Below are 27,757 nucleotides of genomic sequence, written 5' to 3' on the forward strand. Positions count from 1 at the left end.
GTGGTCTTAGGACCAGGTCTACTTGTTGAGACCACACCCCACCTGGACAATCATGACCAATTTCCAACAGTTCCCTGGAGTTCTCAATCTAGAACAAGGGCAAGTTCAAGAGCACAAATTCCACCAAATACAACTGGGTCTACAGACGATTGCTTGTTTGGGGAAGAATAGGAAATTACAGGCTGCCACCATGGGGGATAGGCTTTGCTACAGGTATTTTATGTAACTATATAATTTCTCACCTTCTCAAGGAGGATGATTGGCTCTTCTCCAGTAAGAACAGTAGCTACAATTTATTGAGTGCCTACGCTATGCCTGGAAACATGCCTTATAATTTAATCTTCACAGCTGCCCTGTAAGACTGTATTATTACCTTCAATTGAGAGCTGAGCCAAGGAAGGTTCTGGAAGGCTGGTAGTGCTCCTCAGAGTGGACACGGAGGGTCCAGGGCTGGGACTGAAACCCAGAATTCCCTGTTCTCTAGATTTCTCCCTTCAGAACACGAAGGAATGGAGGTCCTTGCCACTGCAGTAAATTCCAAGTAGATAGGTATAAAGACAAAGTTTGGAATGGCCGTACTCAGCAAATGTTGAAATGACTCATTATAGGAATTGGTTATAACTTTCTTTTAACCTATTTAAGAGATGAAAGGGCAGTTTTATCATTCTTGAGCGAACTGAAATTTCATCCTCGAAGTGGAGCCGGTTCTTGGTGGGACTAATTTCCCACCAAATATTTTTCCTTTTCACTTACTTCGACTAAGAGCTAGACATTCACAGGTTGCTTGTGCTTAGTTCTACAATCCAGCTATATAAGAGTCCCGGGTTCTTGACTAAAACCAATAAAGACTAACTTGTATGTTGTCTGGCATCTGAGTGGCATGGAACTAATGTCACGTTTGCATGGAAGCAGCCCCCCTCCTGCTCCCTGTTGCAAATGCCAGACCCCTTGGAGGGAGACTAGCCCAGCCCGGAACAGGGTCCGGATGCAGGGGCGCCCCCGGGAGGGACGGGGTCCTCGCCCTGCGCACAGCCCCAATTTAACGCCCGCAGTTTCTCTTGCAGCCCAAGCAGCTGTTCTGGAACAGCGACTGCACGCGGCGCTGCCGCTGCTTCCGTCGCAACCTCATCCAGTGCGACCCGCGCCAGTGCAAGTCAGACGAGGAGTGCGCGCTGCGCAACGGGGTGCGTGGCTGCTTCAGCACCAAGACTTCCTACTGCCTGGCTGCCGGCGGTGGTGTCTTCCGCACCTTCGATGGCGCCTTCCTCCGCTTCCCCGCCAACTGCGCATTCGTGCTGTCCACCATCTGCCAGAAGCTGCCGGACATCTCCTTCCAACTCATTATCAACTTCGACAAGTGGTCGGCGCCCAACCTCACCATCATCTCGCCCGTCTATTTCTACATTAATGAAGAACAGATTCTCATCAACGACCGGAACACTGTCAAGGTGACGGGCCTGTCATTGATTCTTAAGACATACCCGGAAGGAGGCCTTGGCTAGGGGGCGTTGGGGTTTTCCCAGACAATCCAGTGTGAGGATAATAGATTGTTCCTCTGCATATGCCCTCCACAGATGACCAGATTTTCAGGAATGAAAGTCTAAACATTCCACAGGTGTGAGAACGGGCCCTCTTCTGTTCTTTGCTGACCATTCTGGGGCCAGTAATGACCATGTGGGTGCTAAAGAGTCTCAGGTGATAAAATGGTAGATAAGTCAGCTTTGACTCTGCATTAATTTCCAAAAAGCATCTTGTTTTTAAGAGCCTTTAAAAGTACTCTTGGCTCTGTTCAGCTGTACCAAGACAAGCTCTTTCATTTCTGCTCTCCTTTCTAAAAGCCAGGTGGAGGCAAGCATTTGCCTATAAAAATAATGACCTCGCTAAAAGCCTTATGGAGCATTCCCCACTATCAGAGGGCTCCATGATGACATAGCAAATGAAAGAAAATGGGAGGCTGAAAACTGGGATTTCTCTTAGGTTGGCCCTTCCTTAGCCTGGCTGGCTGGCTCAGGTGAATCTTAGACTGGCAGATTAAATAAATGTGAATCTCCAACCCATATGGGTCCCCAGCTTGGATTCCTCCCACCCCTTCCAGGTAAAGTATAATCTGCTCTGATAAACTACTGAAAGCCACCTCAGCCTCTCAGCTAAACCAGGCTGCTCACAAGCCAGCAGACCCGGAAGCTGGAGTCAGTCCCCCGTGCTAGGATCTCAGCTGGGGAGGGGCAGGTAGAGAGCAAGGACACACACATTAATGTTTTCCAGAATTAAGCATTATTGTGTGTATTCTGCTTTCTGCCACTGGCTCAGATAATCACGCATGGAATGTATCTCTGTTTGAAAAATCGTCAGATAGATCAGTGTCCACCATTAGGCAAAAGAACTGGCTGTATTTTGCAGGCTTCAAAGGAAGAGTCTGGATTTTCGTACTGGTTTTTAACTTCAATGAAAGCTGCTACTGTTTTTGACACTCCAATTCTTCTTATAAATTGGCCCACATAGACACAACTGCGTTGCTCCCAAATACGGGAGCTAGAAAGTCAAAATGACCACCCGAGAGACCAAAACTGACATTATTGCTGAATAAAATACTCCAAGGTGGCCAAAATGGTAAAGAATTATATTTTCTAAAAGGCTTCTGCTTTTTTTTTTTTTTAAGAATGAAAAGTTACTAATAACCAGGAGGGAAAAAAATCAATTTATTTGGTAAGGACAGGAAAAGCACATTATGTTCTATCCTAAGGGCTAAGAAAAGAAACTGTCAGAAAATAGGAGAATGATGAATGCAGAAAATATTGTGCCTATAGGACCTTTGCGGTGGGGAGGACCTCTAGTTTGGACATTATACACAAGAAAACAGTAAACATGGCAGTGATCCCCAGATTCATTTTAACTGTGTTAGACATTCCTTAGCACAGGATGGGGATTTCATTTCAGTAATTGGTTTATGCTGGGGAAGGTTTTATACAAAATCCCAGCCATTTGTGTGGATTGTACTTTTGTAATTTTTTCTTATCTTTCTGCCTCCATGTTTTGGGAACTGTGGATAGTATCATGAGTAAATGCCCCTAAATTCTAGGGGAGGGTTCAGCAAGCTACAGAATTTGACCAAATCCACTTGCTTCCATTTTTTTAAAAAATAAAGTGTTATTGGAATGCAGCCTCAGTAATTTAATTATATATTGTTCATGGCTGTTTTCATGCCCTGAGGTCAGAGTTGAGTAGCAGTAGAGATCGTATAGCCCACAAAGCCTAACACATCTATAGTGGCCCTTTATAGTAACAGCTGCCAACCCCTACTATAATTTACTTTCTCCCCCCCCCCACCCCCATAGGTGAATGGCACACAAGTGAATGTTCCATTTATAACTGGGCTGGCAACAAAAATCTACAGCAGTGAGGGGTTCCTGGTGATAGACACCAGCCCCGACATCCAGATCTACTACAATGGTTTCAATGTCATAAAAATCAGCATCAGCGAGAGGCTGCAGAACAAAGTGTGTGGCCTCTGTGGCAACTTCAATGGGGACTTAACCGATGACTATGTGACCTTGCGGGGGAAGCCAGTGGTGAGCAGCGTGGTGCTGGCCCAGAGCTGGAAAACCAATGGCATGCAGAAGAGGTGAGAGTTCTAGCAGCTAGACTCTGTGTCCCCACATCCTCCCTTTGTCCATGACAGGTGTTATTGAGGAATGTGCTCTCATAGCATCACGGCTCCTCTGCTGCAAAGAGTTGAGCCCCAGGTCTTTGGAGTTTTCATGAGACAAATAGACATGTCAGAGGCCTCAGTAATTTCTTGAACAGCAGAGGAAGGAATTGGGCTTCAGTGTTATGTTTCCGAGTCTTTGCATCCATGGCCAAACAGAAGAGGGTGCCCAGTATTAAACACTGAGGTCTTGGCCAGCTGTCCCCTGGGAGAGGAAGAGCTATCCCTTGCTCCCCAGGGCTGGGTCTAATTGTGTTCCCATGACTTTCTCCAGAAGGCGTGGTTGAGGTTGTGCAGGTAGAGGTTGGTGGAGATCAGGAAAGTCTTCTCAAAAAAACAGAAGTCACTGAAGTTATTATGAGACCCCCACCTCTTGCCAGCTGAAATAGAGTAAGTTAAACAAGTTATTCCAAAGGTGCTTAATTCAGATTACCTCAGAGCTGCTGAATTTTGTTACTCTATTTCTGGATCTGTAGATATGCTGCTTTTTCATGGTGTTTCTTTGCTTGTGTAATGGCTCCACCCCTTGTACTTTAGCATCAGCTAAATTCCCAGGTGGGGAAATGATGCAGTTATAAGAGGAGTACTTTATCATAAATAAGATAATCCTGAATTACAGGACCCAGAGCTGGGAAGAAACCTCAGGCAGGGGTGCCTGGGTGGCTGAGTGAGTTAGAGCCTCTGCCTTTGGCTCTGGTCATGGTCCCAGGGTCCTGGGATCGAGCCCCGCATCGGGCTCTCTGCTGGGCAGGGAGCCTGCTTCCCTTCCTCTCTCTCTGCCTGCCTCTCTGCCTACTTGTGATCTCTGTCTGTCAAATAAATAAATAAAATCTTAAAACAAACAAACAAATCTCAGGCAATATCTAGCCCAGTCTCTTCCTTTTCTAGGTGAAATGGAAGCTAGAGCAGAATGAGTTATATGAGGGGCCCTGGAAGTGGCCAAGTCCAGAATCTTCTCCTGAGGCATTACGACTCTTTGAGCTTCTCCCTTCCTCCCTTTCTTCTTCCCTCCTTCCCTTTCCTTCCTTTATAAACTATTCCAGCTAGATACCAATTTTCTTGTGATGGTTTTGCTGTTGGTCTCTGATAGCTGTGTGGGAAGTACTTTAGAAGGGTTCTAGACAACTATTCTACCAACTATCAATATTACTATTATTGATTAATAATAGTAACTCATTATGGTTGTTATTGGTTATTATATCAATACCTGTTCATGGTTATATCAATCCTATCAAAGGTGAACAGTTTTCATATCAATATCTGCCTTTCATCTGACACGTTGGCCACCAACCCATTATTTTCGTTTACCCTCCCTTCTCCCGGTGATAGCAACAATAGGAATTACATGTTGCTTTCTTAGATGGATAGATTGAGACCAGTAGCACCTGATTTACCCAAGATCACATAGCCAATTAGCGTTGGAATCCGCATACTTCGCTGACTTCCGGGTTAGCAGACGAGGTAACAGGCGGGGTCTTCCCTCCCAGCGGGTATCTTGGGTGGCTGTTTTGGCCTCGCTTTGTCTGATCAGACTTCTCGCCCCCAGCTGCAACGAGCTGCAGTTCTCACAGTACGCGGCCATGTGTGATAATGTGCACATCCAGAAGATGCAGGGTGATGGCTACTGCCTGAAGCTCACGGACATGAAGGGCTTCTTCCAGCCCTGCTACGGGCTTCTCGACCCTCTCCCCTTCTACGAGTCCTGCTACCTGGATGGCTGCTACAACCACCACAAGTACCAGCTCTGTGGCTCCCTGGCCGCCTACGGGGAGTCCTGTCGCTCCTTCGGGATCCTCAGCACGGAGTGGATTGAGAAGGAGAATTGCTGTAAGAGAATTGTTTTATTTCTCTGGTTCTTTTCTCTTTTTTTTTTTTTTTAAAGATTTTATTTATTTATTTGACAGACAGAAATCACAAGTAGAGAGGCAGGCAGAGAGAGAGGGGAAGCAGGCTCCCCGCTGAGCAGAGAGCCCGATGCGGGGCTCGATCCCACGACCCTGGGACCATGACCCGAGCTGAAGGCAGAGGCTTTAACCCACTGAGCCACCCAGGCGCCCCACTCTCTGGTTCTTTTCTAAATGAAAAGAAAAGTTCTGCTGGCAAAACTGCTGGGGCTAGGCCTGCCTGGCTGGCCTCCTCCTTTAGCCATAGGTCTGTGCCCAGGCTTGAAGAATTAAGAGCTATAGTGGAGATTTGTGGGGGAAGGAAGAGCATTTCAGGGGAGCCTTACTCACCTGTCGTTCCTCTCCAGCTATGGAATTTGGGAAACCAGCTTGGGCAGATGAGGTTCTTTGGGTTGGAGGAGCACCCATTCAGTGACTGATGAGGTAGAGGGACAGAGGATGGCTTTCTGATTGCTTTCAGATCCCAAATCTAGCTCTTTCTCACCTCCTTGAACATGGGTCAGAGCCCAGCCCAGAAAGGGAAGGCATGTGGCAAGCGACAAGTTGAGTTGGAATTGAGGTGACTCTATCTGCCTGCCTTGAAAGGAAGCTGTGGTTTGTACATATATTAAAGGGATTGTACATATATTAAATTAACTGAGAAGCCAGTCATCTATAGATTCCTTTTTTAAATTCAATTAGCCAATGTAGAGTACATCATTAGTTTCAGATATAGAGTTCAGTATCATCCATTGCTTATAATACCCAGTGCTCATCACATCACGTGCCCTCCTTAATGCCTGTCACCCAGTAGATCTATAAATTCTTATATTTTTTCTGTAGTAAGAAAATCATTTTGGGGGGCGCCTGGGTGGCTCAGTCGTTAAGCAGCTACCTTTGGTTCAGGTCATGATCCCAGGGTCCTGGGATCGTGCCCTGTGTCAGGCTTCTGCCCTGCATCAGGCTCCCTGCTTGGCAGGAAGCCTGCTTTTCCCTTTCCCTCTCCCCTCAGCTTGTGTTCTCTCTCACAATCTCTCTCTCTGTGTCAAATAAATACAATCTTTTTTTAAAAAAAGAAAAAATAATTTTGATGTGTATATCCATTATACTATTTGCTCATTTTCTTACTAAGTGAATCAGATAGATGGAGCAAATATGTGTAGGAACACATATAATGTACACATGTGTATATAAATGTGTCATATACATATGTGCCCATATGCAAAAATAGTCACCTGTCTTATGAATGCAGTATGATACTGTGGCCAACAGAATGTACTAACCTGGTTTGCCTCCTGGTCCCACCAGGAAAGCTGGCACATCGCAAGACTGCATGCATTTCAGTAAATCTGCAGACTACACCTGACCAAGAATAGGGATGCACTCAATTCAGATCCTAAAACCAAAATAGCTGATTAGAATATGTATCCAATGATTTTGGAAACTCTTGACAAATTACTAGTCTCTGTTGAAAATCAACATAATTTTTTGGATAACTTTAATCTTTTACCCTGTTGTGCTAATTAGTAATACTTTCAATCAGTTTAAAATAAACAGTTTTGAAACTTTAAAAACTTCCCTCTGTGTAAGGGCATGTCTTATGTGGCAGTTGGTGTATGGACCATCATATTTGCAAGGGAGGAGCTTTTTCTCCTCTCTGGGCTTTGGTCTCACTTTATAGTTCTCTTGGGTTGTTTTCATGTGATGTGAATCAACCATAACATTCATTGAGTGGCTGCTATGTGCTTAGCACTGTGTAGCTACTGGACACACTGGTCAAGTGAAGGGATCTTACAAAAAGGAAGCCTTTAAAAATAAACGTATTTAGGTCATGCTGGTGGCTCTCCATTAGCTGTCTTTCTGGGAATTAAGACAGGGTGATGCCAAGCCATCCCCAAACTCCCACCTATTTACAGCGAGTTACTTAGCAGAGGGGCGTGGCAGCTGAGTCAGGAGAAGCCTCTGAGACAGCACGGGTTTTGCTTTGTTTTTAAATTCTTGAAGCTAACTTGGCTCATGCTGGGATTGAACAGTTGTTGTTTCTTTAGCACTCACCATCCCATGCCATGATGAATAGGAGGATTATTACATCTGATAGGGAGAGAGGTTCTTTAAATAAAGAAATGAGTGTCTAAAAGAAAATGCTCTCAATTAGCGTTTCTTAAACTGGGGAGCTGACAATCTTGCAGGTGGTCTGCGGACTCATCTGCTACAGAAATAATTGTTTATGATGCGATGATGATGGCACTCCACATACATTTGTTTTTTACTTACAGTTTTACCCTTGTTGGCAAAACAGTACAATTAATCTAAGTCAGTGCTGGCGAGTTGTGTGTAGGTTTTGGTTTGTCTATTTTTGTAAAATTAAGTACATAGACGTTTATGAGAAAAATAGACCATGAATCAAAACAGACTAGGAAGTCCTATCCGAAAGACCTCTCTGGGACTTTACTGGTCCTAAAATTTACATTCTTAACAAATACTTATAGAGCAGCAACTTTGGGGAGGCTGGGTGAAAGGGAGTATGGAGATAGATGGTTGGACCCTACTTGGTCTGAGGGCAAAGATACCAATGCCCGTAATGGTCGACCAATGTGGTAAGAACAGGATAGGGGTAGATCTTGGCAGTTCACGGCGTCTCTGCATTCCAGCCTCACCACTCAGCTTCCACTGTGTGGACTTTGGGCTCATTGCCGCTGTGAAATAGTACGTAATTTGCAGAGCGGTCACGAGGGTTGGAGGAGATACTGCAGCGGAAGCGTGAAGCCCAGTGCGGGCCCCGGAGCCGGGCCCGATCACTCGTGTTGTCATCACTTTCTGGAAAGTTGCCCCGTCTGCTCATTCGCAGCTGCCATCTGACGACCGCCAGATCCGTGAAAGCGGCAAGTCCAGAGTGCAGCCACCTGCTGCCGAGCATGGGTGTGAAAATCAAGTCGTGCGCGCTTCTGTGTGTTTTCCTTTTTAGCAGGAGTGGTTGAAGATCCCTGTGTGGGGGCGGACTGTCCCAACCGGACCTGTGAGCTGGAAAACGGAGGAGAGCTGTGCGGCTGCGCGGAGCCGCCCCCCTACGGCAATAGTGAGTGACGCCTGCTGCCTCCCCGCCCAGACCCGGGACCCCTGAGGGAGGCCCGGCGGCTGCGCAGAAGGGCTCCAGGGGTGCGGCCCACGCAGCCGCCCTAGTTAGAGACCCACCTCGAGAAGCTTTCGTGGGCATTGAGGCAGAACGAGGAAGCAATGTGATGTCTTCAAAAGTAGGTTAATGTTAATTTCCTCATAGCCTCAGCCTCTTCTTCAATAAGTGATAACACCTAAATGTGTACATGAATCAAGTCAGCCAGTTTCAGCAGAAGCCCTCTTCAACATCAGAGATCCAAATCGATCTTGTAGTCTCACGGGGAAGTCAGGCAGTTTGACGCAAACACGAAACCCTCAGAGCAAGAGTGCCAGGTGCTCTAAGACTTGTTGAAAGCCAGATTAATGGGTCCTGAAGAAGCAACTGCAGGGTTTGAAGCAAGTAATGAACACCCGTTCCCAACGGCAGCATCCATAAGGTAGGAAGGGCTTTGTCCCCGCCAGGCACACCCATGATGCTGGCCTGAAGGAGGTGCTACTTTACACCCCCAACCTCGTGCCCTTGGCTGGAACCAGATCACTGAGAAGGCATGTGCTGAATTACAGCATCCTACTTGACTGAAAGTCTCTCTCAGAGGGGTGCTCTTCAAGAGCTTTACCTGAGAAGCTAAAATGCTTCTCTCTGTCTCTATAGTGCTCCTCAGCTTGTGTTTATCTACTCCTAGAAAATGTCAATTGGCCTAATCATGTCAAAAGTCTTCTAGCAGGTGCCTGGGAATCCATGGGGGCTCCAGGAGCAGCCTGCCTGCGGCTGCTCTCACCGGGGGCACATCCTTTAGCCCCTCTAGGATAAGCCAGATGTGATGCACAACTCACGGGAAAGTAGCTCCCACCAAAGTAGGGCAAGGTCCTGGGTTTGGGAAGAAAAGACAATACACACTTTATTAGGTCCATCTTTTTTTTTTAAAAAAGCTTAACAACATCCCAGTTATTGCTTTGAATGATTTCATATACTCATATGGTTGGATCAAAGCTTCATTAGAAATGCCCAGCCTTTGTGAGAAGATCATTAGCCTCTTCTCTAGGAAACGGTCATGGGATGCCTCACCACCACCACCACCACCCCCCGCAGCACCACCAACTCCCCCTGACTTGCCTTTCATCATAACTCTTCCCCCGCAGACTCCCATGACATCATTGATGCAGAGGTGACCTGCAAGGCGTCCCAAATGGAAGTATCCATATCTAAGTGCAAACTCTTCCAGCTCGGCTTTGAGAGGGAGGGCGTGAGGATCAATGATAGACAGTGTTCTCACATCGAGGGTGAAGATTTCATCTCCTTTCAGATCAACAATACCAAAGGGAACTGCGGCAACATTGTGCAGGTAAGAACATCAGGCTGGAAAGGACATCTGGCCGAGGTAGTGACAGCCCCTGGTGTTTGCACATTGAGTGTCTTTAAAGCCAACTTCAGGGGCGTCTCCTTAGAAATATCCTCCATGGAAAACAGCACAAAGCTGATATGAAAGACATCAAGGAGAATCATCTGGTGTTGAGTGGTTAATTGAACTGAGAGGTCTTGATAAGTGACAGGCTCCCGTCCTCTGTTTGCGCTGTCTGCTGTCATCCTCTATCCTGCACGTTGACACATTTTTGTTACCTTCCTTGTGCTTCTCTTGTTCTTCCAGGTAAAGGAAGAGTTTTGGGGGGTAAGGGTGTCAGACACCATATAAGACTTGGCTACAGAAATACATCAAGACCCCGTCCTTTCATGTCAGATTATCTAATGTATAGGTTAGCAAAGCATCTCACTTCTTATCATCCTGTTCCTTCCTAGTGTCATATACATATATATACATATGGAAGGAAGATAAATATATATATGACACCAGGAAGGAACAGGTATGTGTGTGTGTGTGTGTGTGTGTGTATGTATATATGTGTGTGTGTATATATATATATATATATATATATATATATATATAACCGGGATCATTAACACTTTATCAGGGAGTGAAAGGAACAATCAGGGGCAATGTGCCTTTATTCATCGTGGTCCTTGTGGGAAGGTCTGATAGAAGATTTGGTGAAGGAGAGATTTTGGATTAGGACTTGAAAAAGAAGATTTATATTACCCTGGGATGACAATACTTCATGCTGTCCCCATTTTGGCTTCCCACAGATAACTGGGGCTGGTGGTAGTTAGAATTCAGGGTACGTGTATTCAGCCTCTGTGGACACTCAAGGTTATCAGACTGAAGGGTGCTGTCGACATCCATTGCAATACTTTCGTCATTACTGTTAGTAAATGCTGAAGCTAGCTCCGTCCTGACTTGTACCAGTCTCTCAGTTATGTATGGAACGAAGCCACTTCTTCACTTTCAGGGCTGTGGGTTGGGTTTGAAATGCAAGCCACATACTCACTCGCACATTTAATGATTTCTGACCTTCCTTTGCTCGGCAGTCCAATGGCACTCATATCATGTATAAAAACACAATCTGGATCGAAAGTGCCAACAACACTGGCAACATCATCACTAGGGACCGGACGATCAATGTGGAATTTTCATGTGCTTATGAGCTGGATATCAAGATCTCCTTAGATTCTGTTGTGAAGCCTATGCTGAGGTAAAGAATCTCATGGGCCATACGCATTGCTTTGTCTTTTCCTTGACAGTCAAGGTTAGCGTAATCAAAATTGCTTGCTAGCATTTGTCTTTGAAACACTAGGGAAGAAATAGTTCATATTTTCTGTACCTAAATTCCTTGGACCAGCACTATGGATTAGAAATTTCTACAATGGGGGCGCCTGGGTGGCTCAGTGGGTTAAGCTGCTGCCTTCGGCTCAGGTCATGATCTCAGGGTCCTGGGATCGAGTCCCACGTCGGGCTCTCTGCTCAGCGGGGAGCCTGCTTCCTCCTCTCTCTCTCTCTCTGCCTGCCTCTCTGCCTACTTGTGATCTCTCTGTCAAATAAATAAATAAAATCTTTTAAAAAAAAAAGAAATTTCTACAATGATGGAAATATACTGTGTTACTATCTAATACAGTAGATATATGTGGAAATTGTGGTTAGGGGTGCTGAGGAATTTACTTTTCAAATTTTATTTCATTTTAATTTTAATGGCCACATGTAGCTTGCCATTTGGGGTACCATTTTGGACTTAGACTTTACTATCATCTGCTTTGCCTTCCCTCTGCATTTTCAGCTTGAAAATGGTGGTAATTGAAAAAATGTAATTGTTGGGGGTCCCTGGACTCATGATCATTTCCCTTTTAGTGTCATTAACCTTACAGTTCCAACCCAAGAAGGCAGCTTCACCACCAAGATGGCCCTCTACAAAAATGCCTCCTACAAACACCCTTACCGCCAGGGCGAAGTGGTGCTGACAACTCGAGATGTGCTGTATGTAGGGGTCTTCGTGGTGGGGGCTGACTCCACACACTTGATCCTGACCCTGAACAAATGCTATGCCACCCCTTCCCGTGACAGCAATGACAAACTCCGATACTTCATCATTGAAGGAGGGTGAGTGGCCTCTTATCAGAGGACAGGCCTCAAGAGCCCTTTGCATAAATATCGATCAACATCCGTTTTTAGAGAAGAGAATGGGAGCTAATGTTTGTGTATCGCATCCATGAACTAGAATTCTCTTAACAGCCTGTGAGGTGGACATTGTAAACCTTCCTTTGTAGATGAACAGGCTGAGGCTCAGGGAGACCAAGCAACTTGCTTAAAGTCACACAGCAACTTGGTAGCAGATTCCGGAGTCCTTGTGGCATTAACTACAAAATGCTTTATTTGCAATGCGATCCAGGAGGGGATTGTGTCCTGCCTACTGCAGATTTCAGCTTAAGAGAAATGTAGATCACCTACACAAAAGCATGTCATGAGAAGAACTGATGGTTGGTGAACAGGACACCTGTCAAAATTTGAGAAGAACTAGAATAATGGAGTATAAGAAGAGAATAGTAGAAGAAACTGCAATAGCCTATAAAACCAAGGAGTTTCTTATTCACCACTAAATGCCTGGCACCTACTGTGTTTCCTGAAACACAGTGGTTATGTAACAGAATTTATGGAAGAAATGAATCAGAAGAAAAGACTATAGACCAAATCACAATAATTATTTTAATTTTTTAAAAACTAGTTATGCCAAGTAACAGTAGTTCTAGCTGGCTATGAGAATTAAACAAGAACAGCATTTATTTAATATAGGTTTTAGATGACACAGAAGCTTCCGTAAGGAAATCAGGACATAAACAAGTGGTCGAACCTGAGTATATTCTGCTAGGTTAGATGAAGCAGGGATAGCCACAGAGAAGTAGGAGAGGCCAAAGGATATGTGGTAAGTGTAGTAAACAGGGGGAAGCTTAGCAGAGCCTCTTAATGAGGATTCTTCTTGATGTCCGTCTGTCTTTGGAGGTAAGGGTGCTCCTTTCCTGCAGGAGGGAGGGCTCCTGTCACCTGAGGGCTTTGTGACCTGTTTCAGGGGAGTAGAGTCAGGTGAAGGTCACCATGACCTTTCTGCTTCTGCCATTTTATCAAACTCCTTCACCTTAAAATACTCAGTATTTTGGGGGGTAGCTTGTCCTGACCCACCATGACTAGCCTGGGTCAGCACCGACCCTGAGGTGGTCAGGGAGTGCTGTGGCTACTATAATCAGCTTTGAGGTTGAAAAGGAATAGTTTCTCAAAAGAAGGCATGGTTCTGGGCAAACAGTGAATATCTACTACTTTGCAGAGAAGTTAGGTACACCCAGGGCAACTCAACAAGTCAGGGTCAGAAAGGGATCCTTCCAAGCATTAAGATACATGGCCTCCCTCACTGGCTGGATGGGACTTGTAGGTTGGGGTGCAGAGGCTTTTTTGACTTTCTGAGCTGATTCTTGGGCTTTTCAGAGGTGAAGGGAAGGACGTGGTGACTCCTCAGTGGCTTACAGGCTGGATGCCTCTCCTTCCCATCAAAGTCCTTTCCCAAAGTGAAAGAGCTCAGATCTGAGCACCTGTGCCGATGCCAGCCCTGTTGGAGGGCCTGTGTCTCCTTTGGAGGATGCAGTGGCATTCAGAGAGAAGAGTGAGTGAGTGAACGTGCTCATACATCTCAACCTCCCCCAGGGTCTGAACAAAGGCCTTCAGATGAAACTGTTTTTGCTTTTGTCATAGGAGGGAATTTTAATTCATGAGTCTTTCTGACCTTTCTTGGAGGGATTTAGTTATTGTGTTCCCAGTGAACTTGTCCCATGGGAAAACCAATGTACAGTGACAAACATGTGAGCAGCAAAATGGGTTCACTTCAGAGTTGTGGGGGGTTAGCTGTTCCTCTGCAGCTCAGTGGAAGACAACGATGGATCTTCCAGGGACTCAGAAGTCCCCCCATGCCCATTGCTGCTCTCTCCTCTTAATGCATCTTAATGCATCTGAAAGGATGGTTGTTTCTCTGATGGTGGACAAAGGGTTCTAGGGCTTGGCCTGTGTGTGCGCCTGTGTGAAGATCGCAGGGCTGTGAGCATTTTAGAAACTTTGGACCAATTAAGATTATTCAAATGAATAACAGTGACAAGGAAAAGTGTGGCAAGTAAGTTTTAATTTCAAAACACTTAAGAAACTATTGCCTTGAAGACTAATTACAAAACCTAATAGGTGTGGGGATGCTGGAGGATAACTTCGGTTTTTAATTTTCCTTATCACTAAGCTATTTAATCCTGTGGGCTTGGGGAAGGAAAGATTAAAAAAAAAAAAAAGCCACTCTTTTTATCTTCATCATTGTTAGACAACTTCTTGGCCAGCCTTCGCACAAGTCATGCGTTCACTCATGCATTCATCCGCAAAGATGTTTAGATCCATCCTGGGTGCCCTGCAGGGTGTTTCGAGACCCAGTGAGGACGGCATCCAGGTTCTTGTGCTCCAGGAATCCAGGAAAAGCCACCTTTCCCATGTGGTCAGGGCAGTGATAGCGGGTATCCATAGAGAAGGGGGAGCCACAGACTGGTGTTGGGGAAAGAGCAGGGGTGTGCATGCATGGGAAGACTTCCAGACGGGGAAACTGCATGTGGAAAGAGAATGGGATAGAAGTGGCTGTGATACATTTGAGGAACCCCATGTGAGCCTGAGGGAGGCCAGTGGCTGTCACTGCTCACTGGCCCAATACCATGAAGGGTAGTGGCCAGGGGGAGAAAAGAAGCGGCCACCTGCCACTCATCTGGGACTGCTCTGACTTCTCCTCCAGCTCCCACCTGTTTTAACATGTGTGGTTACGGCCCAGTAGGGTTTTAATCAGGGGACCCTCCCCCATGTGATAATTACCCAGAGAAAGTACAGCCAAGGTGAGGACGGATGGCGTGGTTGCAGAGCTGGTGTCAGTAAAGCAGGGCACTGTGAGAGGCAGAATGAGAAACTGAAGCCATGGGGAGACTGGGGATAGTCCCTACAGTCACCCCGCTTTTAGTTGTAGTTAGGATACTAATTTGAGGTGTTATTCGATGCTTTTAAAACAAACTATGAAAATAGATGGGAATGGTAGTAAATAAGAAACCCACACAGTCCAGAGGTCACTCTCAAATGCAAAGACATTCTTACCTATCATGACGGTTTTATATGAAATAGAATCCAATGTGTGAAGCAAAGATTCCATTTTCTCCTGAATAGGTGTCAGAACATTAAAGATAACACCATTGGCATCGAGGAGAATGGCGTCTCCCTAACCTGTCGCTTTCATGTCACTGTCTTCAAGTTCATTGGGGATTACGATGAAGTTCATCTTCACTGTGCAGTGTCACTGTGCGATTCCGAAAAGTACTCCTGTAAAATAGTAAGTGAGGGCATGAAAATGAAATGCCTCGCTTTATTTCTTACTGCCCCACTTTGCCCAAAACGGGAATCATGATCGCCAGGCTCTGGCTGGCTCCCGAGGGTTCTGTGGTGCTCACGGCTCCTCAAAGTGGCTAAGTTGAAATCCTCCCCAGATGCCTAGGAGCAGCAGTCCTCTTTGCTGAGATAGGGAGAGAGAGAATGTGATAGAATAATGTCCATTTACTCCTCTTGTCTGTCTCTGAACTGTCCGTCTGTCGTGGGCATAGCACTAGACCAGGGTTTCTCAGCACTACTGACCTTTTGGACCAAATTATTCTTGGTTGTAGGGACTGTTCTGTGTGTTATAAGATGTTTAGCAGCAACGTTGGCCTCTACCCACTAGAAGCAAAAGCCCCTTCTCCCCAGTTGCCACACTCCAAAATTCCTCCCAGCATTGCCAAATACCCCTCCAGGGTATCTGGCAGGAGGAAGGGGCAAAACTGGCCCCATTTGAGGACCTTTGCACCCACACCAGAGTCTCAAGGAGCCAAGCCACCTGGATCTGAAGGGAACCGTGGGGGCCAAGTTCCAGCACATGATCGAAACAAACTCCAGGGTTCAGGGTACTTTATCTAGGCATTCTTTAGACCGTGACTCTCCTGCAGCTCATCCAGACCCACGCCAGGGCCTGAGGCTCCGTAGGGGCTCCTGAAGGGGCTGCTGGAATGAGGTGACAAGCCAATCCCCCCTTCCATGCCAGGCTTACATCCCCACCACAGACGCCGGCGTCCCTAAGACTTCACTGCCCTGGGATGTGCTCCCTAATCTTTAACACTCCAGCCCTGTGCATCCCCAGCCTTTGCAGAATCAAGCTGTGAATCGTGGCCAACCCACTTAGACATGCAGCTGCCTACCCTGTTGCCAGATGCAATCCAACAATCCTCATCCCTGGGAAGGGAGCCTCTTTGAATCGAAGTCTTATGTGGAGAATATATTTAATTCTGTTCAACATAAAGCCCCGAGTCCCAGTGGGCTTCAGGATCAAGAATGCATTGGTTCTAATTAATCGGAGCAGCAATAGCGCTCGAGGCTGGAACCGCTGCCTCTTTTGGAGGCTGGAGATGTGGTGAAGAATAAGTTATCGGCTTAATTGTCTGAAATTTTCCCTCCGGTGTTCTGTCTTTCAGACTTGCCCACAAAATTCCAGGATTGCCACGGATTATACCAAAGAACCTAAAGAACAGATCATTTCAGTGGGACCTATTAGGAGAAAAAGTATGTATGTCCCCCAAAACACATGATAAATTATTAAAACAATGGGATTTAAAGGCTCGGACTAACTCTTGGGTGCGGTTCCACTACAACGTGAAGCTGGTGACCGACCAAAAGTGGAGGACCCCACAGTGAAACCTTTTCATTGGCTCTGAAAGTGCCACAGTGGCACTGCGATTTTCTTCTTGCTGTCCTCTGTTTAAAGCTTTGCCCCAAGATCCACGTCCAAGATTTGACTTGACCAGCTGCTCTTTTCCAGGGCTGGACTGGTGTGAGGACAACGGAGGGTGTGAGCAGATTTGCACAAGCCGAGTCGACGGGCCTCTGTGCAGCTGTGTGACGGGGACCCTGCAGGAGGATGGCAAGAGCTGTAGAGGTAGATGCATGCCCTGTCCTGGGCAGGCGGCTGGGCATGGGGAGCCCTTTCCCCTGAGGAGGGGACGCTCACACGGGAAGCCCACTCAGTCAGCAACTGGCTTATGAAAATTCCAGGAATCAAGATGGAGACATGAGGGGAATGCCAATGAATTCTAGCACCATCTTGGTGAGCTCTATTTCAGGACCAAATATTGGCCTTAAATCTGGTCACCAAGTCTACCTGGGCTGGGACTGGGACTGGATGGTTGATCCAACAAACCAAGATTTCTTGCAGTTGCCTTAGCACATGGGTTTCCCTGAGGTTAGCAGGACTTTGCTAAAGGTCGAGTTAATTCTGCTTCTTTCCTGCCTTGGTCAGCACCATTTGGAGAAAGTGAGTTCTTGGCAATGAAGAGAGTGGGTTCATTCATTTAGCTGAGCACCACAGATTTCTGATTCCTATCAAAGAACTATCTCTCTTCATAGGACTTACTATGTTCCTCTCTGTTCACAGCCTCTAATTCTTCTACTGAACTTCAAGTTTGGACGCTGCTTCTCATCATGACCCAGATTTCACTATGGCATTTTGTCTATAAATCAGGCACGACCTCATAATTAACTCAAGGTTGCTATATAAAGTACTGTAATTTACTTACTTCAACCCCCTGTAGGATAAAATGTGTGTGCCCTTAAGTCAAAGCCTGATTGAAAGTGTCCAGCATCTCAAAGCGATACCACCTGCCTCCAACAGTCAGAGTCCCAGAAATGTGTGAAATGTCCACCTCCTCTTTCAGAGTACGCAATGGGACTTCCAAAAGTCAGTTGCGGAAAGCAGGTATCTTGCCCAAAATGTACAAACTGTTGTCACTGGAAACTTTGGTTCCCATGAAAAACCAATAAAGAAAAAACAAACAAACACCTCTGGTTAGGGAAGTCTGACCAGAAGTCTAATCAGAAAAATATCTCAAGCCGGTGCTATTTCTGGATCACAGTTTTTTATCGAGAAAGGGCCTGTCAGAGCAATCTCGAGAAGCATTTACTGGAAGGTCTGACTCTCTCTAAGGAATCTTTCTGATGTTTGGAAGTGTCTGATCTATGATACGCATGTGCTGCTCACTCCTGTTTCTGATGAGCTCCTTCACTACCCTTGTGTCCCTCCACCTTGCCACGGCAGCTTGGCCACTCGGGATACTGTTTGCAGACCTGGGGAACCCCACCTCCCATCCCACACCCAGACCCTTCTCTCTGACAAATCAACCAAATAATTTTTAATGTGTTTTATGCTTAAATAAACTTCATGTTCAAGTATTCTCAGTACTTGGTGACTGGTATCATTCTTATGATGTTAAGCTTTGCATATTACATTGCGTGGTCTGATTTCATAAAAGCAGCAGCTGTTGGGCCACGTAGACCCCCACTGCCCAGAGCTTGAATGTGTTTTCTCTTGTGTCCTTACAGAGCATTAGGACATGAACATGTAGGGTGGCAGAGAATCAGGGAGCGTCGTCTTTTGTACATAGTACAAACCAGGGCCCTGCTGAACACAGTCCGTGGACTGCCTCTCTTTTTCAGGTTCAAAACAAAAACCCACTTGGAGTTTATTTTGAAGATGTTTGGATTTAAGCAGATGGTATTTTTGCATTTTTCTGGGAACTCTGTGAAAAGCTGAGCATAAATCCTCATGTCCTTGCCTGTGGGTGTGGATATGATTGGTGTTGTCTTGTGTGTAACGGGTACCACGTCACACTGGAGCTGGGCTGAAGAAGTTGGAGTGTAGATGGAGTCTGTGCCAGGATGCTTTGACCTCCCATCTTCTGGGAGGATTAACAAGTTCTAGCTTGTCTTGCCAGTTACATGTGGTGGCTTAGAGAGCAGCTGGTATTGGAGAAAAAGGTGTGTCTACGTTAGCTTGGACATTTTGAGATGTGGAGAAATGCTGAGCATTGGGAGGGAACTCAAATGTCTCTTGCAAGTGAGACACAACGTGGCTTCCTCACCAAGAGAGAAATCGATGTTCCCTGCATGTCCTATTTTCACATGAAAAACTGTCTTGTTGATGCAGTTGATGGTTCAGGTGTTCACAATCAGATTCTGAATTGAACACAAGAATGTTTCATTGATTCTTTTATTTGATTCCCTGAGATGGGTCTCAGCTAAAAACACATAAGGAGGAAGTGTTTTCATATTTAATAACTTGCTTTTATTGATTTTCTTATCAAAGTCATTAGAAAGTTCTGAATGAAAGACTATAATTTGTTGGGCTTTAGCTTTTTTTTTTTTTTTAACTCTTCTAATTAAAACTGTTCCTGCCACAATTTTATTCTTGGCCTTTGGTTTGTCATTTGGTTGACATCCAGGCACGTCTATCATTAGGAGAGGCTGGGTTGTGGTGCTGTAACAGAACACCTCAGAATCTCAGTGGCTTAAACACTAAGATTTCTGGGGTGCCTGGCTGACTCAGATGGTTAAGCGTCTGCCTTCGACACAGGTCGTCATCCCAGGGCCCTGGGATCGAGTCCCACATTGGGCTCCTTGCTCAGTGGGGAGTCTGCTTATCCCTTTCCCTCTGCCTCTCCCCAACTTGTGCACTCTCTCTCTCTCACTCTCTCTCTCAAATGGATAAATAAAATCTTTTTTAAAAACCCACTAAGGATTCTTTCTTGCCTATGCCAGTGGGCTTTGGTCCTATGAAATGATCACCACAATAAGTCTAGTTAACATCTGTTACCTTGCATAGTTACAAATATTTTTTCTTGTGATAAGAAATTTTCAAGATCTCTCTTCACTGACTTTCAAATATGCAACACAGTATTATTTTATATCATTCTTTTTTTTTTTTAAAGATTTTATTTATTTATTTGACAGAGAGAAATCACAAGTAGATGGAGAGGCAGGCAGACAGAGAGAGAGAGAGGGAAGCAGGCTCCCCGCTGAGCAGGGAGCCCGATGTAGGACTCGATCTCAGGACTCTGAGATCATGACCTGAGCCGAAGGCAGCGGCTTAACCCACTGAGCCACCCAGGCGCCCTACAACACAGTATTATTAACTATAGTGGCCGTGCTCTCCATCACATCCTCAAGACTTGCTTATTCGCTAACTGGAAACTTGTACACTTTGACTCCATCACTCATGTTGTCCACTGCCCCCCGCCCACTTCTGGCAAGTCTCCATATCTGTGAACTCTCTTTCTTTTCACTTTTTCTTAAGAATCTATGTCTAAGTGAGATTATGCAGGAATTTTCTTCCTTTGACTTATTTCACTTAGCTTAACGCCCTCCAGGTCCATCCATGATGTAGCAAATGGCAAGATTTCCTTCTTTATTCTGTGGCTGAATAAGAGAGAGAGGGAGTGTGTGTGTGTGTGTGTGTGTGTGTGTGCGCGCGCGCGCACGCGCACTCATGTGTATATGTGTATCAGCAGTTCTTGATCCGTTTGTCCATCGAGGGACTCAGGTTGTTTCTGTAGGTTGGCTATTGTAAGTAACACTGCAGCGAACCTGGGCTCTCAGTTAACTTTCCAAGTTAGTGGTTTGTCTCTTTTGCACGATTACCCAGAAGTGGAATTGCTGGATTGTACGCTAGTCCTACCTTTAGTTTTTTGAGGAACCTCTGTACTGTTTTCCATGGCTGCGGCCCCAAGTTACATTCCCCCCAGCCCTGTTCCCTTTTCTCCATATCCTCGCCAACACTTGTTATCTCTTGAGACTTCGTTGTCTCCTGATGCTGCCAGGTCAACACCAGGCTTTAGGGCTCACCTAGGCAGGGGGAGAAAAGGCGGAGACTCACATCCTGGAAGGGATACCATGTCACATCTGTTCCCATTTCCTTGTCCGTAGCAGTTTTGTGGCTGTAACTAACTGAGAGCAGCGAAGAACGAGCTTCTGGTGAGCCAGAGGACAGAAGAACTAGAAATCACAGGGATAGCTGTCACGTGATCGTTGAGGCAGTCACTCCTATCTGTATTCAAGGGAAATATTTTTACAGAACTAAAACCAAACACCCTTCATCTGACTATCTGGAAGGCAGAATCGGAAGATGATCTTGACCCTTCCACCAATTCTGCACTTGAAACAAATTCCTCCGCAGCGTGATGCCTTAACTTTCCTTCTGTAATGGGAGAATATGAAGCTTCTTTTCAATATTGTTATGTTAGAAAGTGAGACCATACAATTGTAAATCATACGACAGTATATATTTAGATTCACTCCTGAACATTGCCTTTTCCTGTCACTCAGAAAGATTTGCCTCAAGGAAGTGGGGGGAAAAGAAAAGTCACTTGCTTAGCAAAGGTTAAAAGGAAGTTAATTGGGAATCTTATTAGCTTGGTATTTGTCTGCTATCAAAAGAAACAACATCTTGGGGTCTGGCATTTCTGACAATTGGGAATTCTATAATTAGTTTCTTAACCAGTGGTAGGTATGTGCGCTACTCAAAGTCCTGATGGCAAAACTTTAGAGCACTAATTGTTTTACATTGTCTAATATTCTAGCTATTTTTAGTACCATTTGACATTTAGTGGGAGCTTGAAATCTTTCTTTCAACCAAAGGAATTTAGTAATTATCCAAAGATGATACTCATGCAGGTTTAGGGTAATAAAGAATTACTTGTTTACTATTTCTGAATTAATTTAGCATCTACCCGATGCTGAAGCTTCCAGCCTCTCTCCTGGAACTCAGGGGATTTCTGTACCCTGTATTTCATTGTAATTTGGCCCTGGTTTGGAGAACACGATGGCATTTTTCAATGCCCCATGCACTGGTATCTGCGACACAACAGAGGGGAAAAAAAGAAGATCAAATAGCGCCCTCTAGTGTCCACTTTTAATTTTTTTGCATGAAACCCAAATGTCTATTGAACCACACCAATCAAAATATGATTTCTCCCCCTCCTCGAAACCTCAGATGCAGAACGTTACCAGAATATAGCTTTAAAGAACACACTAAATGCCAAGGACATTTTCTGGGGAACCGTGTGAGATTTATTTTAATGCACACAGTACGCATCATTCCAGGAAAATACCAGCTTTTGGCATCCCATGCAAATTTTGCCCTTAATATCTATTACTCTAACACGTTGACAAAAATAGCTGTTGGGGAAAATTAACTATCTCTTTAAAATGTTGAGAAATAAACAATGTGATCAAGAGACGCCCATGAAATATTTAGTGGTCTTTTCCCCCAGCAGAATGTGAAATACTTTCACATGCATCCGACTAATGGAAGACTGTGTTTGTGATGGTTTAATTATGTTTGCTGAAATACGATTCTCATATAAGACAACATCTCCATGGCAGAGGGACAGATCTCTGTGTCTATAGATAGACATAAAACACAAAAAGACTCATCGTTCCGTGAAGAACTCGGCAATCAAATTCTATTTGCTAAGGAAACAAATGAAGGGAGAGCGTTCGCTGTACGTTTTGTTGTTTCTGTTTGCATGTAGCCTCTGGGTCAACCACTGTTTTATCTGTTAGTGTAGAACATTGATTGCGAAATAGTTTTGAAACTAAGATGTTCTCTCATTAGATGAAATCACAGTACCTTATGGTCCTGTAGCATCTTTCATAACTTCTAGTGCTTTCCTACCTATATTTAATATTTTTCAATTCTAAATCATGCTGCATTTTGACAGGGAAATTAGAGGAAGGGTGTTAAATTGAAGTTGAATTGCACATACACCAGCATAAAGTACTAACTCAAGAAAAAGCCCCACCCACCCGTATATGTGAGCTCATGCCTGTAGGTTTATCTCATAATTTCCAACTGGTAATGAGACAGTTAGGATGATAGTAGCCTTTCAAGTCTTTTAAGCCTTTTAGGAACAAAGAACCTAGACAAAGAATCCTTGAAATTTTCCCCCTTACTCTTGAATTTCTTCCTGGGATAGTATAATGTACAAAAATACACAGATATGACCCTATTCTGATTAGGCAGAAATCTATCAAAAGGGAAAGTATATTTCATTACTTTAGGTCTTGAAAATCTTTGCATTGGATCTATCCAGAACTCATAGAAGTCTTTGATTTAAAGACTATATTCATAAAGAAATATACTATTAATTAATATATTAAGCAAAGGCAGAAAATGCATAGTTCCCAGTATTTTCCTCTGACCTGCCATAAACATTCTTAATGCAACCACCTGTCCTGGTCCTTAAATGTATTATACATATCTACACAGACCATTGAACTCAAAGAGTTACAAGTATGTATTCAATCACGCCATCCATGGGTCTCTGTGTTCATGACTGCAAAATGCTATAAGGAATAGCTCTCGCAAGGAAGAAAGCCTACTCTCCTGAAGAATCCTGATCAGAAAGCAATTTGGCAAACTAATTCGACAAGGGGAACATGATTGAACACATAATGTGAAAACGTCTAGGTGTCATATGGGAATATTCAAGGCATAAAATGAAGCGAAGGAGAACTGGGAGAGTATTCTGAATATTAATTCAAAATCAGTGGAGCCTAGAGATGCCCAGCCACTGTAGACTTTACTCCCAACTCCTACGTGTTAGCATTTTTGAATCATACTTTCAGCCTCATCCTTTTTATAAACAATGACTTTCACTAAGTAACTTTACGTGGAATCCAAGAACTGAGTCAACGGAGGGAGAGAAATCTTAGCCCCGGACCACAGTGAATAATTTACCCAATGACTGCAATCAGTTTAAATGCATGCTATTTAGGCAAATCCCCCTGAAAAGCCCAGGCTGCCTAAATCATTGGGAAACACATCATCATATGAGTCTAAATATTTCTTATTTTAGGAAAGGCGGTTTCCAACAGTCACAACACATGAGGACCTCGTGGTATTTCTAGGCATTATCCTCTAGAAACACAAATTCATCACAAATCAATTTTCCTGGCCCCCGTGACTCAAAGAAACCAAAGGACGCCGCAGTGACATCAGTGTGAGCTCTTTCTACTTCCTCTGCTTTACAGTTTCCTATACTTTGATGGGAGGATGAAACTAGACAACTTAAAACTAGATGGCGGCTTTTAAAATTTCATAATAAAATATCCTAAGTTGTGGGGGTGTATTTCCAAGTCTTCTACCAAAAAGCATCATTCTGAAGTGCTCTGTTATGGAAACGACACCCAAAACAATAAAATGCCTTCTCTTTGAGTCTACTCCTAGAAGTGGGTTCTTGAAATGCCACCCCAAAACATGAACTTGTCATTGATCACTGGCAAAGTCTTCCGAGGGCTATTTTATTGGTGTAAATAATTGTAAAGGTAAGCATTTTCACCAATTCCCACGTTACGTATTCCAGTCCCATTGTGGGGTTTTCCCTGTCACCAGAAGGGTGTAAATGTACATGGGCTGGAAAAATGAGACTGGCATAACCTTTCAGTTTTGTGAAGGCAGGCCAAGAAACATTTCATTCCGGTGCGTAACAAGGCCAAGAAACATTTTATTCCAGTGTGTAACACAGTGAGGCTGGGGATGGTAGAGTACACGTGGTGGGGGCAGGATTGGTTCTGACCCCCATGGGAAGTGGAGGGAGCTAGACGGAGCAGATGGCATCCCACGTGTCTTCCTATTCCAAAAATGTTGAAAAAGGAAAGCTCACTTTTACTGCAAAACCCCTAAGCACACTTTGTTAAAAAGTAGGAGAAAATGATCTTAATTGTCTTTCTGAGATATTTGGAAATACTGTACGAAGCTGAACAATGACTCCCTCAGATTTAATTCTGTGAGTAAAAATCGAATGGAGCCCAGAACCGAGAAATGAAATGTAAAGACAGGGTTACCCTGAGGAAGAAAGCTTGAATTTAATAAAATATTCCTTGTAGACACTAAACTCATGTGAAGGAAAGAACAAAGTGTCTTGATACAATTTTCTTTGGAATAAACTTCACTGAAATTATAAATGAAAAAAATTAAACTGATTACCTTGAACAGTAAGTAAATAAATATTAAAGCCAATTCCTAAGAGACATCAGAAGCACCATAATTTCCCCCTGGGATGTTGTCAGACTATTTCCTTGGCCATTCCCTTTTGCCCAAGGTCCAGTCATCAAGGGCAGGTAAGGTTCCATTAATTCTACAGTTTTCTTTGTGTGTGTGTGTGTGTGTGTGTGTGTGTGTGTGTGTGTGTGTCTCCAGCAATATAAGGCCTCAGGGTGAGTTGCAAGAAATAATATAATTATGATAAATCTTCAGATTTGTAGTACTTAGGTCTAAGTTTTTCTTCTCCAAAACATCTATCCAGCCACAGGAAAGCAGTATAAAGTTTCCTCAAAAAATATAAATAGAAGTACCATACAATCCAGTAATTCCTCTTCTAGATATTGATCTGAAGAAAATTTAAACATCAATTTGGAAAGATAGTTGGCACCCTGATGCTTACTACATCATAATTTACAATGGCCAAAATATGGAAGCGGCTCGAGTGTCCATCCACAGATAACTAGATATAGGAAACACAGTATATGTACAGTAGGAATATTACTCAGCCATAAGAAGGAATGAGATCTTGCCATTTGCAATGACATGGGTGGACCTAGAGGGTGTTATGCTAAGTGAAATAAGCCAGGCAGAAAAAGACAAATAGCATATGATTCCCCTTCCCTGTGAAATCCCAAAAAACAAAACCAAAGGACAAACACCAACAATGACAACAAAGAGAGAAAAAGACCCATAAATTCAGAGATAAATTGGTGGAAGCTGAAGGGGAGAGTGTGGGGGGATTGACCAAGAGGGGAAAGGGGGGTTAAAAGGTAGAAACTTCCAATTATAAAATCAATAAGTCATGCGGGTGGAAAGTACAGCATGGGGAGTGTAGTCAATGACATTGTAACACACTAAGGGTGGTGAATTGTCGGTCACCCATGTTGTACATGGAAACGGACCTGATTTTACATGTCAGCTATAGTTCAATTACAAATTTAAAATTTTTAAATCCGTGCAATTCCATTTTTTACATTCCCACATTCTCTAAAAACTCTGTGGCTTCTTCTGCCAGCTTGTCTGGTTTTGTCACGGTAACATCCCAAACCTGAGAGCTAGAAAAGAAATTCTGATATTTTTTTCCTAAGAAAGAAATAGGATCCATTTCCAACTGATCTCAAGAAAAATGGGACCTACGACTTCCATTAAGTACATGAAGTAGGACACTTGGCAAATCCTGGACAGCAATGTCCTGTAAGGCAAAAGAAAAAAAAAAAAAAGACAATTTTCCATCCCTAAATATCAGTCTGTGCTTTATTTTGTTATTATTGTTCTTCCGGGCAGAATCAATGACCAGAATCAAACTTCTCTTGAAAAGTAACTTAGCAAAGAGCAGGTATGTTGCCCTGTTTTTCTTGTCAAAGAAAATTTTCTTCTTATTTTTCACACAAAGCTGTGCCTTGGTGGAGAATGTAAACTTTGGAGCCAAACACAAATTGTAGGAACAGTACGAACTTCAAACCCCGGGCAGTTGCTGCCTGTGGGATAAATGTGAACTCAGGGGAGATGGAGAATCTGGTTGGTCCGGATTTAGAGGCTGCCTGCGGATTTCCAAGGTCCCCTGCAGGGACAGCCGTCCTGCCTGTCTTCTCCCTGTATCATTAGTCTTTGATGACTTGGCGTATCAATCCCGTGCATCTGAACCGTGCCAGAGCTTAGAAATCGCTTAAAAAAGGAACCCTGGTTAGTTACCCTTAAAGTAGGATTATCAGAGTTTTTCAGTCAAGTGAAGAATTAAGTCTTAAAAAAAAAAAAAAGGAAGAAAGAACCACAGATGTTTTTGTTCACCTTAGACTGACCCCATGGTGAGGACGTTTCATCTATGATTTCCTTTAGTCCTCCTGAGCAATCCCATGAAGTAGCTGCTCCATTATTTTATAGATGAAGAACCAGCGGTCGGAAGAGGTTAAGTAACTTTCCCGAAGTCATTTTTATCAGATTTCACAGAATATTTGATCAAGTTGAAAGAACCACAGTAGGGGACCCTGGGCATCTTAGTAAACAAAATGCCAAATATCGCGTGTTTCATGTTATCCGGCAGCACTGTTCATTCAGAGGATAAAGGCCAACCGAGCCCTCTGTTGTCACAGAAGGGTCATCATATGGATTATCCCATGTCAGAAGAATTTTAGATTTTTATAGTAAAATTCATTTCACACTACAATGCCACCAAAGACGAATTTTTTTTTTTTTTCACAACATAATGGTAGAGAACACAGTTCCAAAGCACACAGTTCTGGGTTTGAATCCTACGTTTACCGCTTGCTAGCCAGATGCACTTCATTCACTCATTCACCAAATATTTACTGATTGCCTACTTTGTACCAGACGTCGTCAGGACTACAGTGGCTAAATGAGAACAGATGTCGCCCTTGCCCTCAGTAGAATTTAGAGCTTTGTGGGATGGAACGATAATAAACAGGTAAACTAGTAAAGATGTCATTTCCCATGGAGAAAAGTCCCGTGAAGAAAATAAAAGAGGACATTTTGAGAAGAAATGGAGGTGGAGCTCTTGTTTAGATACAGAGTTCAGGCAGGCCCTCTGAGATGGCCTCGCTTCAGCTGAGATTTGAGAAAAAAAGAAGGAAACAGGGAGAGGACATCCAGACAGAGGCTGGAGCAAAGGCAAGGCCGGGAGGCTTGAGTGGCATGTTCACAGAGAGGAGAAGGAGCTCGCATGGGTGGAAAGTTCTAGACTGGCGTAGCTGGGGCTGAGAGA

General features: G+C 44.2%; 1 protein-coding gene across 1 annotated transcript in view; it reads left to right on the plus strand.

Annotated features, from left to right (window-relative positions):
* Positions 1–18,395, plus strand: part of TECTA (tectorin alpha) — a 77,494-nt gene extending 59,099 nt beyond the window's left edge. The window contains exons 14-24 of the mRNA XM_082683702.1: positions 1,065–1,448; positions 3,336–3,622; positions 5,253–5,533; positions 8,555–8,665; positions 9,844–10,046; positions 11,126–11,289; positions 11,940–12,188; positions 15,309–15,471; positions 16,640–16,727; positions 16,984–17,100; positions 17,596–18,395. Coding sequence (XP_082539828.1) covers positions 1,065–1,448; positions 3,336–3,622; positions 5,253–5,533; positions 8,555–8,665; positions 9,844–10,046; positions 11,126–11,289; positions 11,940–12,188; positions 15,309–15,471; positions 16,640–16,727; positions 16,984–17,100; positions 17,596–17,696 — 2,148 coding nt within the window. The 3' untranslated portion in view covers positions 17,697–18,395. The remainder of the gene's footprint in view (positions 1–1,064; positions 1,449–3,335; positions 3,623–5,252; positions 5,534–8,554; positions 8,666–9,843; positions 10,047–11,125; positions 11,290–11,939; positions 12,189–15,308; positions 15,472–16,639; positions 16,728–16,983; positions 17,101–17,595) is intronic.
* The last annotated feature ends 9,362 nt before the right edge of the window (positions 18,396–27,757 follow it).

This window comes from Mustela nivalis (assembly GCF_964662115.1).
Source record: "Mustela nivalis genome assembly, chromosome: 9".
Taxonomy (NCBI): domain Eukaryota; kingdom Metazoa; phylum Chordata; class Mammalia; order Carnivora; family Mustelidae; genus Mustela; species Mustela nivalis.